General features: G+C 36.7%; 1 protein-coding gene across 5 annotated transcripts in view; it reads right to left on the bottom strand.

Annotated features, from left to right (window-relative positions):
- CDK5RAP2 (CDK5 regulatory subunit associated protein 2) overlaps positions 1-18,223 on the bottom strand; it is a 79,294-nt gene that overhangs the window by 29,229 nt on the left and 31,842 nt on the right. For 4 of the 5 annotated variants that reach the window (XM_062011602.1, XM_062011604.1, XM_062011605.1 and 1 more), the window contains 8 exons: positions 16,729-16,859; positions 14,999-15,114; positions 13,414-13,542; positions 8,721-8,816; positions 7,993-8,040; positions 7,189-7,376; positions 4,464-4,929; positions 1,085-1,364 (listed from right to left, as the gene is read on the bottom strand). In XM_062011602.1, coding sequence (XP_061867586.1) covers positions 1,085-1,364; positions 4,464-4,929; positions 7,189-7,376; positions 7,993-8,040; positions 8,721-8,816; positions 13,414-13,542; positions 14,999-15,114; positions 16,729-16,859 — 1,454 coding nt within the window. The remainder of the gene's footprint in view (positions 1-1,084; positions 1,365-4,463; positions 4,930-7,188; positions 7,377-7,992; positions 8,041-8,720; positions 8,817-13,413; positions 13,543-14,998; positions 15,115-16,728; positions 16,860-18,223) is intronic. The other variant, XM_062011603.1, reaches the window with a different exon arrangement.

The following is an 18,223-nucleotide window of genomic DNA, read 5'->3' as shown; positions in this document are numbered from 1 at the left end:
TTTGTAACGTAACAGTTAATCAATTTTTAGTGCATTTTAAAATGTTTTTTAAGGTTAGAGAAAAGGCTAAAAACGTTCTCCAAAATGAGCATTGATCATAAACTAATCTTCTGCAATCTCCCATGGCATCAAGCCTCAGAACTACTAAGTGTGCAGTACAACTGCTATCCAGGGTAAAGAAATCAGCATGGAAAGGAAATCACAGGACGTGTTCTGAATGAGTTCATGATGAGTACAAAATACTGCCCTTCTCTGAATTCTTCTTGGATCTTGCAACTATTAAAATTAATTTCTAGAGTCCTATCAGCCTGAGCATTTACAATAAAGTTGTGTCATATCTATCCCTTACCACAATAACATTATCATTAAGCAACATCTCTGCAACCTCTGCATTCGACAGTGGCTCACATGCTACTTGATTGAATCCTATTTCTTACATTTATGCCTCCTGTCTCCCTCATCTATCCTTTACATCTCTACTCAGTTTTTAATCTAACTGCTAAGTGTATTTATTTTTTTTTTCTGGCACTTCAAATCTTTATATAATACCCATTGTTCTCTGTCTTACAATTTGTCATACTTTCCTGATCTAGACACTTTGTCAACAACTGAGTTTAAATTAACCCAGGCACACTGGAAACAGACACGGATGACTTGACTGATCAGTGGAATACTGGAAATTCTTACTTATGCAGCACAAACAAATACAGTATTTTTGTACTCTGTCTCCATTATAGACAGTTTTCATTAGACTTGGCATTCTATAAGGGAAATGTTTCATTTATCTAAAGATTGACATATAGGTGTGCACGTGTGTGCACGCTGTGTCACTGCCATTTATTATATGCTTTATGCCGTGTATACACAGCACGTTCCATTCCACCTAAAGCTGATGTACATTCTAATAAAGATAAAAGAAAAATAAGTGTTTTGCAAGATCTATACATATTTGCCTACTCAAGGAAAGTATAAGTTTAAGCAGCATTGTACATATGTAAAAATGATCTCATTTAACTTTCTACTACAAGAAAGAAGCCACTATTTCAAGCACTTTCACAAGTCATTATGCCTGCTCTTTATTTACCTCTCTCTGATGTGCTTTCCTGTGCAAGCTCTTCATGAAGCTTTTCGTGAAGCTTTTCAGTTACAGACTCATTCAATAATAACTCTCCATTTGTTTGTGGCTGAAATTGTTTGTTTTGTACTTCACATGCTTGCAGACCTTCACAAGGTGGCCTGATATCACACCGTAGTTTTGAATCTGACTGCTGCAGGCAGGAGTTCAAAGGCACATTTCCTAATGGTCTGGTTGATTTTGAGAGAATGGGCAGACGAGACTTTTTAGGCAAGTAAGCAGAATCGGTCTGAAAAAAAAGATAAAATGAGGAGTTGGTAGCTGGCATGTACCAGTCAAGTAAAGAAAATATGAACAAACAGTCCAGGAAAAATATTGTTTTCTCCTGTAAAATCAGTCAGCTCTCACATTAGTTTTGAAAATAAGATCATAATCCCCTTGCAACATGAAAAACAAACAAAGAGGGAAAAAAAAATCAGCTAACCTACTGGGTTGAATTTTTCGTAAGTAACTTACAGAGAACTTACAGGTTATGCATCCAGAGGCACACAGTGAAGGGCTTCCAGTTCATGAAGCAAGGCAGCAAATTCACCATTGACTAGCAAAGGCTTTTAACGTGTAGGCGTATTAGGTAACTCAATTTGTGTATGCCCTAGGAAAATAGTTTCTCACCCAAACTGACCTCTCTAACTGCTGCTTCCTTCCCACTCTCCTCATTTATATCGTAAATATCTGACAGCCCACTGACTGTTTCCCTTAAATCCTTTGTTTGTTTGTTTGTTTTTAAATTGAAGCAGTTCCTCTTTTTTTTTTTTTCCCCACAAATTGCTGAATGTTTTTTCCTCTCTTCCTTTTGTCTCCACTTAACAGGCCCCTACATTGTACCAGCCCACTTTCATACCTTGGAGAAAAAAACATAGCTTTCAATCAGCCACAGTGCAAATTTATTCTGCCACAGAGAAATTCTTTATCAACAAGCATAGTTTCTTCATCCATACATCCTATGAATTGCTTCTACAGCATTCCCTTTTCCTACCATAACACCCATGGCATCACTGGAGTTGGGGGGTGAAGTTCAATTTCTTAAGTCACTACATTTTAGCCTCACACCTTTTGAAAATTCTGCATTAAATGTGTCCCTGTTTAAACCACAGAGCATAAAACAGTGCTATCTCCAGAAAGAGAAAAACATGCTAGATGTTGATGAGAGCTATGGAATTGTGTGTAATAATAATAAAAGTCAATAATGGCATGTGCAGATAGATTTAGTATTTTTTTTTTTTGCTTTCATTTGCTCCACCAGTGTAGTAAGTCCCCTAATTTCTTTTACCATCCAATGTATTCTGAAATACCTTTCCACACTCATTTCTTAGCAATTATAGCTTTACAAAATTTAAAATAATAAAAAGCAAGTTCCATTTCCCTAATGACACACTCAATTCCTTTTGTACATAGAAGAATACAATATCATTTGGAGGCTGAAAAATAAATCCCAGCAGGATGAACTTCCTGTTAGTTTTAGTGAACTGAGCTAATAACATCGAACAATTTCCAGCTGTTTCAGGGCTGTTGTACAAACAGATACGTCACCCAGATTACCCACAGTCCAGTTCAGCTGGCTACATGAAATTATTTATAAAAGCTATTCAGAAGGAAAAGATACACTGCATTAGTCTAAACAAGAAAGCTTTTAAAGTAACTGAGTCATGGATTGTATTGATTGCAACTGATTAAACTAGAACCTGGCAAATGGTGTCTTTAAACAGTATACTGAGACTCAGTGAAAACAGAACTCGAAAAGTGAACTTCAGAAAGAAGTGGATGGCATATAAGCCTTTAGTTGCCTTCAAGACTGCCCTGAGAAGATCAGCAAGTCAAAGACAGTATCAGGGTTCTTAAGAAAGCCGTCACAAGCAGATCTTCAAGAACAGGTCAGCTGGGTTTTCAAGCCCCTTCCACCTCTTGTACCCATCTTTGCTCTTCCTGACTTCCACCTGCCCTCATTCTCCTCACATGCTCCTGGAGTCAGATGGAGAGCAGCAACACAAACAGATGAGAAAGCACATCCACTACTTTCTGTCTCAGATTAACCCAAGAACATTTCCAATATTATCCTCTTTTCTTTCCAAATTCACCACTTTTTAAAGGTAGAAAATTTACTGCCAATAAGGAAAGCTTAAAAGACTAAGAATGTGCCTAAAGATACTCTTGATAGATCTTGATTACATGTAAACTGTTTGGTGAAACAAGACATAATTTTTTGTGAGGGGTATTATAACCTATTGCATGGATTTTAATATCATAACTGGCATGGATTTTCTAGGGTGTTTGCCATGGAGCAGCCATGCATGCCAAAATCTCTGCCTTAAAATCCCAAACTATACTGAGATGCTTATGCTGTACAGAACAAAGTCTTATCAACATCTCTTGGTTAACAAGCCTTTTCCTTCAGAAAAATTAATCCAACAAGGACAAGCCAGAATAAAAATGAGTTGCTCCCATTTGCTAGCATAGAGAAATCTCTTGATCACTAAAGTCATGGAAACCATTCTTTGCTGAAGGTGCTAAACAGTCTCTATTAGCAGTGTACAAAATCAAAAGCAATACTCTCCTTTATCTGCTCTGCCAGAGCTAAGATCTTCAAAGAGTTATCAACTGTGCTGCTATGACTGCTACTGAAACAACACACATGAACTCTTTAGCAGACACTGTTTTCCCAGCTCTTTGTTTGGCATCACAGTCTGACTGCATACAAAAGGCCTGAAAATTTATCTGGCACAAGTAAATTACATCTGTACTCACAGAACAGACTCTGTGCACTTAGGTTCCAAACAAACACAAAGAACTGCCCACACAGTTTTAGAGTACTACTAGACACAAAAGCAAGACACAATGATAAGGTGTTAATAAAAGCACAGCATTAAGATTCAAGTTTGTTGAAATCTACCATGAGCTCTTCACCAGCATGCTCTCAGGCATCACATAAATCTTCAATTCTGTAGACCTCATTTGCCATTTAGACTTAATAAGTTATCAGTTCAGAATGCTCTGGTTCTGCTTTATGAATATCTATGCAGAGACAGAAGGTAGTACAGAATCAGGCCATTATGCTATAAAATATCTCTTTTTTCAAAAGGTATAATATTTACTAGTATCTGGTCCCACTGAGGATTGAAATTCAATTAATTAACGTTCTAAAGCACACTGAAGTATGTGATGAAAAGCTCTGAACATTAAGAACAATTATCTGAAATATATTTGGCTTACATGTCTTTTTATAATTTTAAAATTACACAAAAGCAAGATTTAATATTAGAAATTAAACATATTTTTCTCTTTTATACATCTATTCCCCAAGTACCAAAAAGAGAATCTTAAATAAACTTACTTCATTTGTTCTCCTGGTAAAAAAAAGCCTTTCATGCTGTTCACTCTTCTTATACACATTTTCTTGCTGATGTTCTCTTTCCGCATTTAATCTTGAATATTTTGGGTTGTCTTCTAAGGCTCCTTTTTTGCCTTTATGTTTGAATCTCATGACATTGCTCTCTAAAGTCATTGTTTGTGTAGCTTCATCTTTCAATTCCACTTTCAACAACTCAATATCCTTATTAATCTGCGGCACTGCATCTGGATAAAGCTTCTCTTTCTCATCAAAAGTTGATTTCAATTCTACTTGCTGCTTTAAGAATTTATTGACCTGCTTGAAACGTTTGCATTCAGCTCTTAGTTGAATAATCATTTGCCTAAGATCTTTTTCATCCTTTTTCTCTATTTCTTCACTTGAAAATTCTTCCTCAGTTGTGTTCAGATGCTCTAACAGTTCATTTACAATTTTCATTTGTTCTTGTCTGCTATATTCAGGAAGGAGGAAAGAAAAGGCATGAATTTTGCTTTTTATTTAAGTAAACAAGAATACCTTCTAAGAAACACTTTTGCAATGTCTTGACATGTTTGAAATTACCAGGAGATTCTGTTTTACTCACTAATGAATTACTAACAGAGTTTTTGAAACCTTTTCACAACACGAGTTATATCATAAGTTACCTCATCAATGCTTTTCTCCTATTTAGCATAGAATCACAGAATGGTAGGGGTTGGAAGGGACAGTTAGAGATCATCTAGTCCACCCCTACCGTGCCAAAGCAGGTATTTTTGACTATATATGCTCTACTGCCACTTTCCTCATTCATGAACAAACCTCTGGTAACTAAATGAACTGTTTATATAACATAACAATACATGAAATAGGAACGGATTTCCAAGAGTTCACTCTGTGATTTAATCACCTTAAAAATAAAATTCTACCAAAACCAGAGCAGACTCTGAATTCCTCTGAAAATCTATCCCTTCATGTATTTCTAATGTCAGAAGGAAGATGGAAACTGAGAAAGCAGCCAAAAGCTTGCAAAAACAGCTCGCTACAGACCACCAAACTGCCCCACAGATAACTAGTGGCCCGTGGAACAGTTTGGAAAGTGGTGTTTGTAAGAGAAACCAAAGCCAAATAAGAGACATTTAAAGCAGAAGCAAGCTCTCAAATTCTACAAACAGTTCCATGTGCCCAATAGAGAGCTTTTTGTGCCACTAAACATATAACCCAGCATTTAAAAACAACTGCATTTGTATATCTAGCATTTGAAATGGTAGAAGCTAACTAGGCTTTTTATGTCTTTCTCTGGCATCTAATATCATTAGTGAGAATTCAGCTATGCAAAGTACAGGCTCATCACCAGTCAATCTGGTCATTTATACTTGAACATAGAAAAGATTGCACACTAGAATGGCAAAGATAATGGTGCTGAACTCGTTCATTAGCAGACTTTTAAGTACAGTTCACAAATAAAACAATGTTATCTATTCATCTTCTAAGAGAGTACTATCTCCTCATTTACTATTAAATAGTGCTTTGACAACTAAGACCATTTATGCCTGTAAAAGAGTTTTAAATAGTAAGGTAAAATTGTAGAATTGGTTGAGTAAAGTCAAGTGCAGTGTAGGCTGAACACAGAAAACAGGATTCGGCTTGTATAACTCCACAGGATATTCTGCTACCAGCATTGCTGAGCACAATATATGTGGAAGGTCACTCCCTTTGCTCTCCAGAAACGGCAATGGCTGAAGGAACAGCACAGATAGGCACTGAAAAGAAGTCACGTGATACTGAACACAGCCATTACAGCGTGGAGAGAACTAGGGCAGGAAAATGAGAATGATCTCCACCAAACCTTTAATTCAGTTTTCAACCAGGAGACTAATCGGTGTAAGTATGAAATTGGGGGAAACAAAACTACCCAGGGTATGGTTTGTCTATACAACCTTTGCTTGTTTGATATTGTCCAGTTCCTATGGAAATTACCATTTCAGCTGGGAACTGATCAAGCCAGAGGGTAACATAGACATACTTGTTATACAAGTATATTAGGACATACATTAGGAGTTGTACAGATGTAGTTACACAAGTAATTTGTCTGCACAAAAAGCAACCTAAGTACTTAGAAAGTGGTTCATCTCAACTCAGTCTTACAAGTAGTTACATTTAAATAACCAATTAGTCAAATGCAGGATATGGGCTCTGACTCTCTAAAATGTTGACAGAGAAAACCTCTGTCTGAGCTGTTCAGATGAAACAGCAAAGGCCACAGGGCATATAGTAATGTCCATTCAAAATTAACCCTGTAAACAGCCACTGCAACTCCAATTCCTCCATCCTCGGTTCCTTACACACACATATCGTTTTACAGCAGTAGCGTCAGCTCTTCCAACACAACACCTTCCACTGGACTGAGCTCTCAGATATTTTGAATTTTTATTATCATCTGAGCCCTTTAACACTGCTAGAATCCATCCTGAAAAAAAAACAGTCTCTCCAGTAGAGCTCCATATTTCAGTAACTTTGAAGATTTTTTTCTCTTGTAATGGGTTTTTCATAAAGATGTCTACAGATAGTATGTTTCCTAATTACTTAATTGCATGATAGACTAAAATGGCTCTGAAGGCGCCTTGCCAATCTCCCAGGTAAATCAGACAGTGCCATTATCTAAATTCACTTTAGCAAAATTACTTTATTCTCTTCTCAAATAGAAATACTGTCAAAAGCAGTGCATACTTACGTAGATTCCAGCACAGATGTTCTGTTTTCTCTTAAAAGAGATGTGAGCAAGTTCTCTTCTGTTTCATATTCACTCATTTCTATTCTTCCAAAGTGTTTGCTAGATGTATCATGTTCAAACTGAGGCTTATTTGGACTCCTATAATGTCTATCTTTGCAGAAATTCTCTGAATAGCCTGGTGGAGTTATCTGTTATAAAATTGCAAACATTTTCTTATTACACAGGTATATAATGTTCTATTCAATTCAGGGCTGTAATCTTTGTGTAATCAGGTTTTGTAATTCCTGATGTTTTTTATCTACATTAAGAAGCATCCACAGACGTTTCACTTAATGTTTATAAATCGAAAAACTAATTAACATCTATTTCATATGATTAATTCATAGTGATCAGTTGTTTAGTGAGTAGATTTCCCTAAAGGTCTTTATCTGCGAAGAGGTATGAAACTTCTGGAGTGTTGTCTGCAGATTACAGTTAACTTTTTATCAGTTCACTTTTGAATCAGCTGTATTTCCAGTACAAATTCTATTCTGGCATCTCTAGATGCAAGCCCTGATGGCCAGGACTGGATGGAACCTGAAGTATTTACAAACTGCCAACTTTTTGTATGCAAGATCATAGATGTGTCCTAGGAAATTTTTACATGGAACCTCTCCAGTGATTTAACCACCATCAGAATCAGTGAAAATCTTCTGTATCAATTACATGAGGACTCAGACTGGGCCCCTTTGGATACAATTTCCAGCAGCAGCAAGAGATTAAGCAGCTTAACAGTCAAGATAGGCTTTATAATACATCACTTACCTGTTTATCCATCTCACAAGGAAAATCCACAGATACTTGAAAGCACACCTAGTATACAGAGAAACCCAGAAAGGACAAATTTCAAAGAACAGAACATCATTATTCTTCAATATTATGAACCAAAGTACCCTGATTTGTGTCCTATTTTAACATATGATAATTTTTAAAGGAGAGGGCTTCAACTTTAATTGCACTCTATGACCTTCCTCTAAGGTCCTTTGCAACCTGAGCTATTTTATGATTCCTTGATGCTTTATATTACATTGCTTTTGAATGACAGAATAAGAGTACAAGAGATTCCTGTATGTATAAAAAAGTAGTGAGCAAGTTACCATCACATCAAGTATTTCAACCCTGAAAGAAGGATCTATAGCATTTTTTTTGTCAATCATAGCAGCAAGTGAAACTTATTTGTACTGTAGGCCTGACTGCAATGGAGGCTGAAGATCGGTGTAGGTGTATGTAAAGAAACACAATTTCAAGGGACTTTCTGTCATCCCCATTAAGGAAGATTATGAGTACTTGAAAGAATGAAAACAAGGACCATAATGAAAGCTATCTGCAAAACTCTAGCAGCAAAAAAATATAGGAAAAGCTTTCATAAATTCTTAAAACAGCTGGTTGAAAGCAAAATCAGATACAAAGAATAGTATTCTTTGTTTGCAAAAGACTAAGAAAATAAGAAGAAAAGAGTGCTGTAATATAATGTACTTAGAGCAGAGTCCTACCTGACTGACCCTCTCAGAAAACTGAGTGTTCTGCATCTTCCTGTCACTGTCACCATCTTCAGTCTGCATCACAGGCTCCTCTGTTATTTCAAGACACTACACAAAGTATGGAATGATGTGAAAACGTAGCACAAAATAATACTGTGACATGAAACGTGCATAAATAAGTCAGTGATATGTCTTAAAAGAAAAATTTAAAAAAGCCTGTAATACAAAGTAACAAACACTGAATTAGAATTCTTCAACCAGATCAAAGAAAATTAATATAAACCCCAGGAATGACTTATTTTATAAATGAAATTTTATCTTATACATTCCTTTGTTTTTCTTTAACTCTTTCTCCTCATCATATGCAAAAAAATATACAAATTACTTGAACTTTTCTGGCAAAGGACCTCTGTATCTTCAGTCATGTTCTCATGGTGCCTATTTTATTTTCTGATTTCCAGAATTTGTTTTCATTAGCTACACAAGTTAGGCTCTTCCTTAGCATCCAAGAACCACCTGCTTTTACAACAAAGCACACCTAGCTTGCTATACACTGAAAAGATTTACTCTGACACTGCAGGTTATAATCTGCTGTGTCTTGCCTGAATTTGCCAGTTTGTAGTAAATGGTACCAAATCCTCTTTTTCTCCCTCTTGTTCCACAGAACCCAATCCATCTCCCATCACTAATACTTCCAGAGCAAAGAGGAGGAGGATGACTCAGCTTTTTTAGCAGCATTACTGACAGTAAGACCCAGAATCCCTTTGTTTTGTTGGATGTTTCATCCCAGCAATAGATCTGCAAGCAAGGGATGAGAAGCACACGCTGCTCTTCTCTCAACAGCAGCAAAGACCAGTAGTGAGTGAACTTCATTGGGACACAGTGCACAGACTTCACTTACAACTCACCTCCTTTACTTAGTTTGCTCTGGAGATAAAGACAGAATTTACCCTCTTATTTACAAAGAATTAATACATCCAGTAGAAACATCCTGGTATGGCCTGTCAGACAACCACCTGAGTCCAAGGATAGTCTTTCATCCCATTTAGGGATCTATCCCAAGTGACCATTCCACTGTGGGAAGACCAGACTGGACATTTATATCATTCTGATTTATAGCAACATTTCTCAATCTAATAGAAAAATATAGTTATTAAAAATCTTTGCTCATTAATCTCATTAAGTAGTAGAAACGTGCAAAAGCAATGGTGAATATCAACAGTGCTGTGCCTAACATGCCAAAGTCATAGGTACAGTCACACTGGCACAGAGGATTCAAACCTGCATTGGATAAAAATTTTAGTCTTAAAGCATTTGTGGTGATAATACAACACTGCTGCATATAACAGACACATTTTGTGTGGCTTGGGCTAAAGGCAAAAGTACCTTAAGACAAGAAAAGCAGAATCTTGAGCATAGTTACAGAAAACTGAGATTATAGGTACAGAGACTAGAAGGAAAGAAACTGGTGTCTAGGGGTGGTGGATGTGATATTTATAGCTTCGATGGATACACAGCACAGTGCTGCAACTTATGGCGTGAAGAGAGAAACCTGCTTCCCCAGCATCACACGCTGGAAAGTCTTGGCTCACAGCATGTCAGTCCAATCACAAACAAACAGGATCCTGCAAGGAGCCTTATTTTTGCATCCCAAGAACACTGGGAATTGAATGTGTGTGTGGGTTTTGACTTTTTTTAATTGAGTATGCCTAGAATGTATGCATATCTATATATATATATATGAAATAAATGATAAAAGCCTTTTTATCTTCCAATCCCTGGCAGTATAAGCAACTCTAATGGTTTTAAGTATGAATTTTAAGAGGCAGAAACCCGATGGTGCAGCATATTAATATGTTTGCCTTTTACTATTAGAAATCTATATTGAAAACTAACTTTCAAGACATGTTTGAATAATTTTGGTATTTTCACTGAGACTTGGTTTTCTAGGACAACAGAAAGTATTAGACAATCTGAAAACTGGAGGAAGACACAGACAGGATTGTGGTATAGAGCAAGGGCATGCATTATTTTTTGTTGTAATCAACAAAACTGCTAAGGTTTAACCTTCTATGTGTAGATTCATGACAAACCTTGCATTTGCAAAACCAAACTCCTTTGCACATATAACTTATCCACCCAAAGCAACTATCTCAACATTTTTTGGTATATGCTTTTCCCAGGCCAGTATTTGGTTTAATAACTGATGCTTCTTACAATTGAACTTATTTCCTAAGACCAACTACAGGTTATAGCACAGTATGACAACAAACGACTGCAGTTTGAGCCTGGTCCTATGTTCTTGTGTCCAAGAGGCTGAAAATAAACTTTCTGTGCTCTGAGGAATAGAACCTAATGTTCAACAAAGTATTAAAAGAAAATAAGTGTCTTAAGGCCAGGAAAAAAAACCCAAAAAACAACAAACCACAAGAATAAACTGCCTGTTTAAGTATTTCCTTGGAGACTGAAAACCTTGAGAATGTTTTTCCTAAATGAACTACTGCTATGCTTGGTTTGCAAAGATCCCTGGAGCCCTGAAGGCTGAAATCACTGAGGCTGCTTCTCTCGGAGAAAGCAGATGTTCAGAGGACAGTACAAAAACAACCTTTTTCTCTCCTCCTGCTCCCTCCCTTCCAAACATGAAGCCAAGAAATAGAGTGCTCAGGGCTGTCAGACCTTTGGGAAATGCCCTGCAGAGGCACCAACATGCAGATTCATCTGATTTGTGCTTTGGCTTTGTGAAGGAAAAGAAAGATAGGTTCATTCTAAGAACCTGAGGAGGATACATCTTCCTGTTTCTGTCCAAATTCCTCTTATAGCACATATGTTAATGTCATCTCTGCACTACCTGCCAACAAATTCTAGCCCAAAATACACAGAAAAAATAGAACTTAGGTTTTTTTCACAGTGGTTATTAATATGCAAAACACACTGCTGTCACAATCCAGAACCCGAAATCCAGGCTGCCATTTATTGCCAAGACTGATAAAGTGGTACCTTTTAAACTAATCCTTTTTTATTAAAGATCCTTTCATTATGGGGCTCTCTAGCAATGTTATCATTCTGGCACAGGTTAAAACACCATATTTTACTTTCCTATTTTCTTTACCAGAATTTTGAGGATGATTTCTATTTTACAAGCTTCACTCCTTCTCATCCTACATCTAATGTCACCTAATGGTTTCTTAAGTAGCCCTATACAGACTTTTTATGCGGAGACAAATGCAGGAGCAGAGAGCATCTTGCCATGATGCTCTTGGCAGAGGACAGGAATTCCTTTGGTAGGAGCCCGGGCATCAGTGAGGGTGCAGCACCCTCTGCAGGATATCGACCCAAATTGCTGGAAATGTTAATCTCTAGATTAAAGTGCATGCACTCTGGAAACAAATTGCCCACAAGCTTTTCATGTAAATCTGTTCCAGTAACATGTAAATTCATTATTTTAATCAAAGCCCCAGCATCTCTAAAGGTCATTCTATAATTTAAAACATATTTCAGTTAAAGGTAGTATGAGTATGTCTTAAACTAAAGAAGAAGCAAGAATATTCTGTGACTTTTGACAATTGCTCCAACTGCATCTGCAGCATACACAGTAAAAAAAATGACCTTTTTCCCAGAGTCCTGCAGAATAAACTATCCTGTAGAAAAATCATCAATATCACAGCCCCAATTCTTGAATCAGGCAATCCCTACGCAACTGATCCAAACTGTTCCTAATTGTCTGTTCTTTTAATTCAGAAATTCAAGTAGTCACAAAATACGTGCCTCATCATTATTCCTTTTCTATTTTTTTCCTTCCTATTCAATATGTTGTGCAATACAAAGCACAAAGGAAAGTACTAGCAGCCACATTTCAAATACTACTTCATAACAAGCTAGAATGTTCACAGAATCACAGAATGGTAGGGGTTGGAAGGGACCTCTAGAGATCATCCAAGTCCAACCCCCTGCTAAAGCAGGTTCCCCTTGATCAGGTTGCATAGGAATAGTGTCCAGGTGGTTCACAAGAACATACCAGAGCCTCCTGAATATCCTTCATCATTCACGCACAGGAAGACATATGGGAACCCAGCACACAAAATGCTTCTCAGTGGAAGTAGTTTGCCAAGACCCCTTCTTCCTCACAGCTAGAAACCATTTTGGTTTAGCTGCACTTCTCAGCAATCTACCACAACGTTGCTCATTTCTTCATATACTTTTATATTCTATATGAAGGAAAAGCCATGTGTCTAAGTGACCTGAGGTGGTGTTATCTCTTTTTTGGCTACAGTGCACACTAGCTGCTTTGTAGATACAGGGGAGATATGAACTAAGCTCTTACAGAATTAGACACAGCATGAGAATACACAAGCAGACTTTCAATAATAACTAAAGCGTTATATAAGATAGTGCTTTCTTTGTAACATTAACTATTTCCTCCCCTTTCAATTGACAAAACAAACAGATCACAGGTCCAATTAGTATTTTGGTGTGTATGTTGTTTTCTTAAAATCAACTTGACACATCACTGAACACTTGCATTGAGCTGATTCTCTGTTGTGCTAACATCTTAAAGTTGTTTACATCATTAATTTAAAAACTTACTAGAAGGAATCAGCAACCTAAGCCCCAAGGGTTGTACACTCATTCTGCACTGATGTGAATGACTCCACAAGGTATATTAGATGTGAGAGTCAGATTCAGTACTTTAACACAGAAAACTTACCTTGCTATGGTTTAATATTTTTAGTGCTTCTTTCCCTTGAGAGTCCATTGTACAAAGTCCAAGCTGTTGTTTCTTAAGTTCTTGATTACTTGACTGAAGATCTTTAACCATCAAGAGAAGGTCAGCAACCTAAATAACCAAAGGAACAACAAGCAAAACTTGTAACATCCATACTAGTATGAAAATAAATGATGCTATATAAACCTCCAACTGCAGGGTTGCAAAGCCTGAGTTTCTGTATCTGCTCATGAGGCAATATCCCTATGTATGAAAACATGATTATGTATTTGTTAGTATTCAAGAAATCTTAATGTTTAAGACTGCAGCTTCTAGCCCTGTTATTATCATGTTTCACAACTCAGTAGAAAGAAGAAACCTGAGGGCACCTCACTCCAACAGGATGATTTAAGAAGAAACATTTCAGTGCAAGGGAAACCAGCATCATAAGGAAATAGAACAGCATTCAGAAACAACCTGTTTTTCTCTCTCAAACAGTTTGAGATAAAAAAGCCACTGTGATTCTGAGTAGTTTCACAGATACAAAATCTGAATGGACAATCATGTTCGAAACCCTTGGACAGACATTACTGTCACAGTTGCATGTAGAATATCAAGAAGGCAATGTCTGCAGAAGAAAGTGAAATATTTTTATCAGACCAATAAATATATTTGGGGAAAAAAATAGATCATCTTTCAGGCATATAAATCCCTTTTCATAGTTTACAAATGGTTTATAAATGTCTTCTCCTAATGAGTATCCCTAAAGCTACTGAAGGTGATGTGTTCAGAGACAGAAGCAATACAACTCCAGGATGGGACTAGGACACAGTCTGAGGCTTTTTTTTATTGACACCTGTTCTCTGTAAGGCATTTCCTCCACATTAACCACCTCCAGATTTTGAACACCTGCCTACAGTTCAGCTGGCCGTGAGAAATCGAAAACTTCACTCACGTTCAGTCCCAAACCACCATATTCCAAATAACTCCTTATCAAAAACTGGTCCATGGATCAGAGGTCATTGCTCAGGATAAGGAGTCAGAAGAACAAGTTTCTGAACTCCACTACTGATTTATTGTATGACAATGGTCTGCACATTCAATCTCCATGAATTTCAGTTCTCCTTTTGTAAAGCACAGACAACATTAACTTACCTCAGAGTTATTTTCTAACATGCCGTTGAGATGGAGTGTGCTATACAGAAACCTAAATTATAGACACCACAACCATCTTCATTAAGAAAGATGCATGAAATACACATTGTAGGATACTTAATGCAAAAACTTTTCTTCGGATTTGGTATACACCATGATGATTAAAATATGATACTGAGTCTGAAACTTCAATCCAGGTGACTAACACCTTTGCAGCAAGGCACCTATCTTACAGCTGCTTCTGAAGTTCATGTGGTATAGCAAAGACTAAATACTTCATAAAAGGTGGATTGCAAACCACAGAGATGAGGACTTGAAACCCTTTCAGAACCACCCAACTGTACCTAAATAAACCTCTTTGTGAGAGAGATTCAAGTTATAAATGAAGTAGAATTAAGCCATTAGAAACAGTAAAGAATAAAGAGATCAATACCTTTTTCTTCAGTTCTTCAAGAGACAGATGATCTATCTGTAGGTTTAAATAATCTTGCTCTCCTAAACAGATACTCATATAAGATGTTTGATCTCCACAGAAAGAGAGTGTTTCATCTGTCAAAATAACCAAGGACAGGAATTATTTGAGAAAATCTATTTGCAGGAAAACACAACATAAAATGCAGAGACAGGACTTTTCGAATAAGAACCTATCAGTAAGTCTGTGGGAGGCCAGTTAAAAATTTCATCCCCCAGAATAAGCTTTCTGTTTAGTTGAACAAATTTTGTCCTCGTATTTCTTTATGCTTCTGACACGTAGACATGCTGTATTTTCTGTGGCTGTATTTTCTGTGGTTATCAGCATGAGTTGTGAATGTAATTCTGAATTATAATTTGCATATTTAGCATTACAATTAGAAATCATTTTTAGGAAGGATAAGTAAGGCATGAATAGTTATTCTGTTTTAACTATATTTTTATGAGCAAGAACTCAAGGTCTCAAGGCGAAAAGCTGGGTTAGACAAAGTTATTGCATTTATTTTGCTTTTGGGTCAAAAGATTGTATTAATTGAATTGAGAGCAGCTACTTATTAATTTCCTGCATAACTGCAGGAATGCTTTGCTATGTTTCAATAAACACCTGTTCATTTAAAATATAGATGACAGTTAATTCTATAAATATATCTCATTAAATAGGAAGAAAGCATATCTAAATTAGGACAAAGAAAAGACATCCAAATCCTACTCCCAGCTCTGACACTGATCCCATGGCTGCTGCAAGGATCCAAGGCTTCACAAATTATTACCAATTTTCAAAGCCTTCACCCCTAGCAGCCTCACCCTCAACACAATTGCTCTTGAGAACCCAAGAGTATCCACAAGACCCTTTGGACTACTCTGGCTGTTCATTATCTCTGTGCTTTTGAGGTTGGAAACTCTGAAACGGCAGAAGCCACTTCTTGACACTTACCATAGCTGTCAAGGGAGTGATGCTAAAATTGAAAGTCTAAGTTGAAAGGGGTAAGTGAACAGGCTTTATTGCTATTTATATATCCCCTTTGGAATAAAACAGATATATCTGTACATATGCAGTAAACTCATTTAGCAATGTCCATTTACATTATTCTTTTCTATATTTAAGTATGTATTAAAAACACTTCTAAGAAGTACAATAAAAAAGCCAGAAGATAAATACATTTAAAAGCTCAGCTATTTCTAAATTACAATACAACAAAACTTCTGGTTATTTTTTCTCTCTCTAGAAATACTACTTCTCTAAGGAGGGATCTTGCTATTTCCTGAGACACAACGTCTTTACCAAAGTATTGTGAAATAATTACATCCCACGGTCAGAAAATGATCCTGTGGCCAGAGATTTATTCAAAGCCAGGAATTTCTGACTTCCACAGAAAACAGTAAATTCTATGGGCACTAAATTGTAGGCAGTTTGAAATGATCACTGCAGTAGAATTGCCTTAGAATTACTAACATTTGCTGCATGGAAAGAGAAAAGCTGTCCCTCTGTATATGCCCTGATTGCTCAAAGACATTCTGTTACAAATCCCTCAAATAATTCACAGTATAGAAAGCGGGGAAAAAAAAGTCTTCTCACGTCTTTTTCTACTCTCAAACGTTTCTTCTCCACCGTAGCAAACTGACTGTAATAAAACCAGTTTTCTTCTGTGTAAGAAGATCAAGAAAAGGCATGGCCTGCACATGTATACAGACCTTGTCGGGTTTTCATGTCCTTAATCTGATCTTCTAAGACCTTCTGAAGCTTGCGATTAGCTAAAACATCTTCTTCCAGTTGCTTTCGTAACAGGAATATGTTGTTTAGTTCTGTTTGCAAGCTGTTTATGCTAAAGAAAAGGGGGGAAAAAAGAAGAAATCTTCAAGATTTCATTCAAAGCATTTTGTGGTCACCTCAGCATCTTTTTTCATCCAGGCTCTAGCAAGAGCCCATTTCACGTTACCATCACTGTTTTTCATCACACAGTGACATCATTTTGATGGATAAGAATAAACAAATCCCTACATAGAAAGACAAGACAATGTTTACATACACAGTCTTTTCTTGCTGTTTTGAGCTGTGCTGATTATAAGTCAGCTCAAACACAATATATTCTACCAGCCAACTCCTGTGTTATTCTTTTCTAGCAAAATCAATATAACTAACTTCTAAAAAGTATGCCAGAAAACCATTATTATCACATAATACTGATGTCTTTTGTATTCCATTGTATGGTGACCATGGAAACTTTGTTCCCTTGCTACAGAACTACACTATATAATCTAATGCACCACTTAAGAAAAAAAAAATCATCTTTTATTGAAAATATGATCCAGACACAACTGTTTTATTTCTTCACTTACCCAAAAGTCCGTAAAAAAAGGCCTTTTAAGGTCTAAATTGTCTCAATCATCTCAATGCCAAAACATACAAATGATCATTTATCGAGTTGAATTAATTCTTTAAGCAGCTTTCCTCCAAGGTGGGTGCTGAGGCTCTTTAGCATCAGTCCCTTCCCCTCAGGCTTCACAGTGTCAGCCCTTCCAGTTGACTTCTTGCTAGATCTTCCCCATACCCTTCCCCAGCATCAACAAGACTATTTTCATCAGTCTGTAAAAAGACTTAAGTACACTAAAAACTGAAATAAAATGAAAAAAACTGGATCTAAGACTAAAACAATAACAAGGGGTTGCCAAACTCATGTTATTTATTTTCCCATTTACTCCAATCGTAAGCTCAGTGTTTCAAGATAAATTGGGCTGCTGTAGAATTTCCAATCAACTGCACTAAACACCAGAGAATTCATGAATGTTTAAAAAAAACATTTGAATCCATCTTACATGAGACTATACAGGAACACACAGCACATCATACTTGCATGAGAAGAACAGTATATTGTAGAAAGACATTAATTTAAAGGCAGCATGTATGAAAAGACCATCGTTCTGCCTTCTGACAAGTATGCTGTTGTCAATGTTTCCTGCACAAGAAATGATTGCTTTAACCAATTCTCTCCTGTTCAAGAGTAGCTTTGAAGAGAGCTTTTTTAAATGCTCACAAAAATATTAAGAATAAAAACAAACCTACACATGAGTAGAAGCTAAGTAAGCACATTTTCTCCTTTACATGAGGTAAAGGTTTTATAAGAAGAAGCATTGATTCCCTGCTTGGAGAGACAAGAAATGTCTTGGTCCTGACATACAGTAGCTTATT

This window comes from Colius striatus, chromosome 19, assembly GCF_028858725.1.
Source record: "Colius striatus isolate bColStr4 chromosome 19, bColStr4.1.hap1, whole genome shotgun sequence".
Taxonomy (NCBI): domain Eukaryota; kingdom Metazoa; phylum Chordata; class Aves; order Coliiformes; family Coliidae; genus Colius; species Colius striatus.
This window is presented reverse-complemented; position numbering and strand designations above follow the sequence as displayed.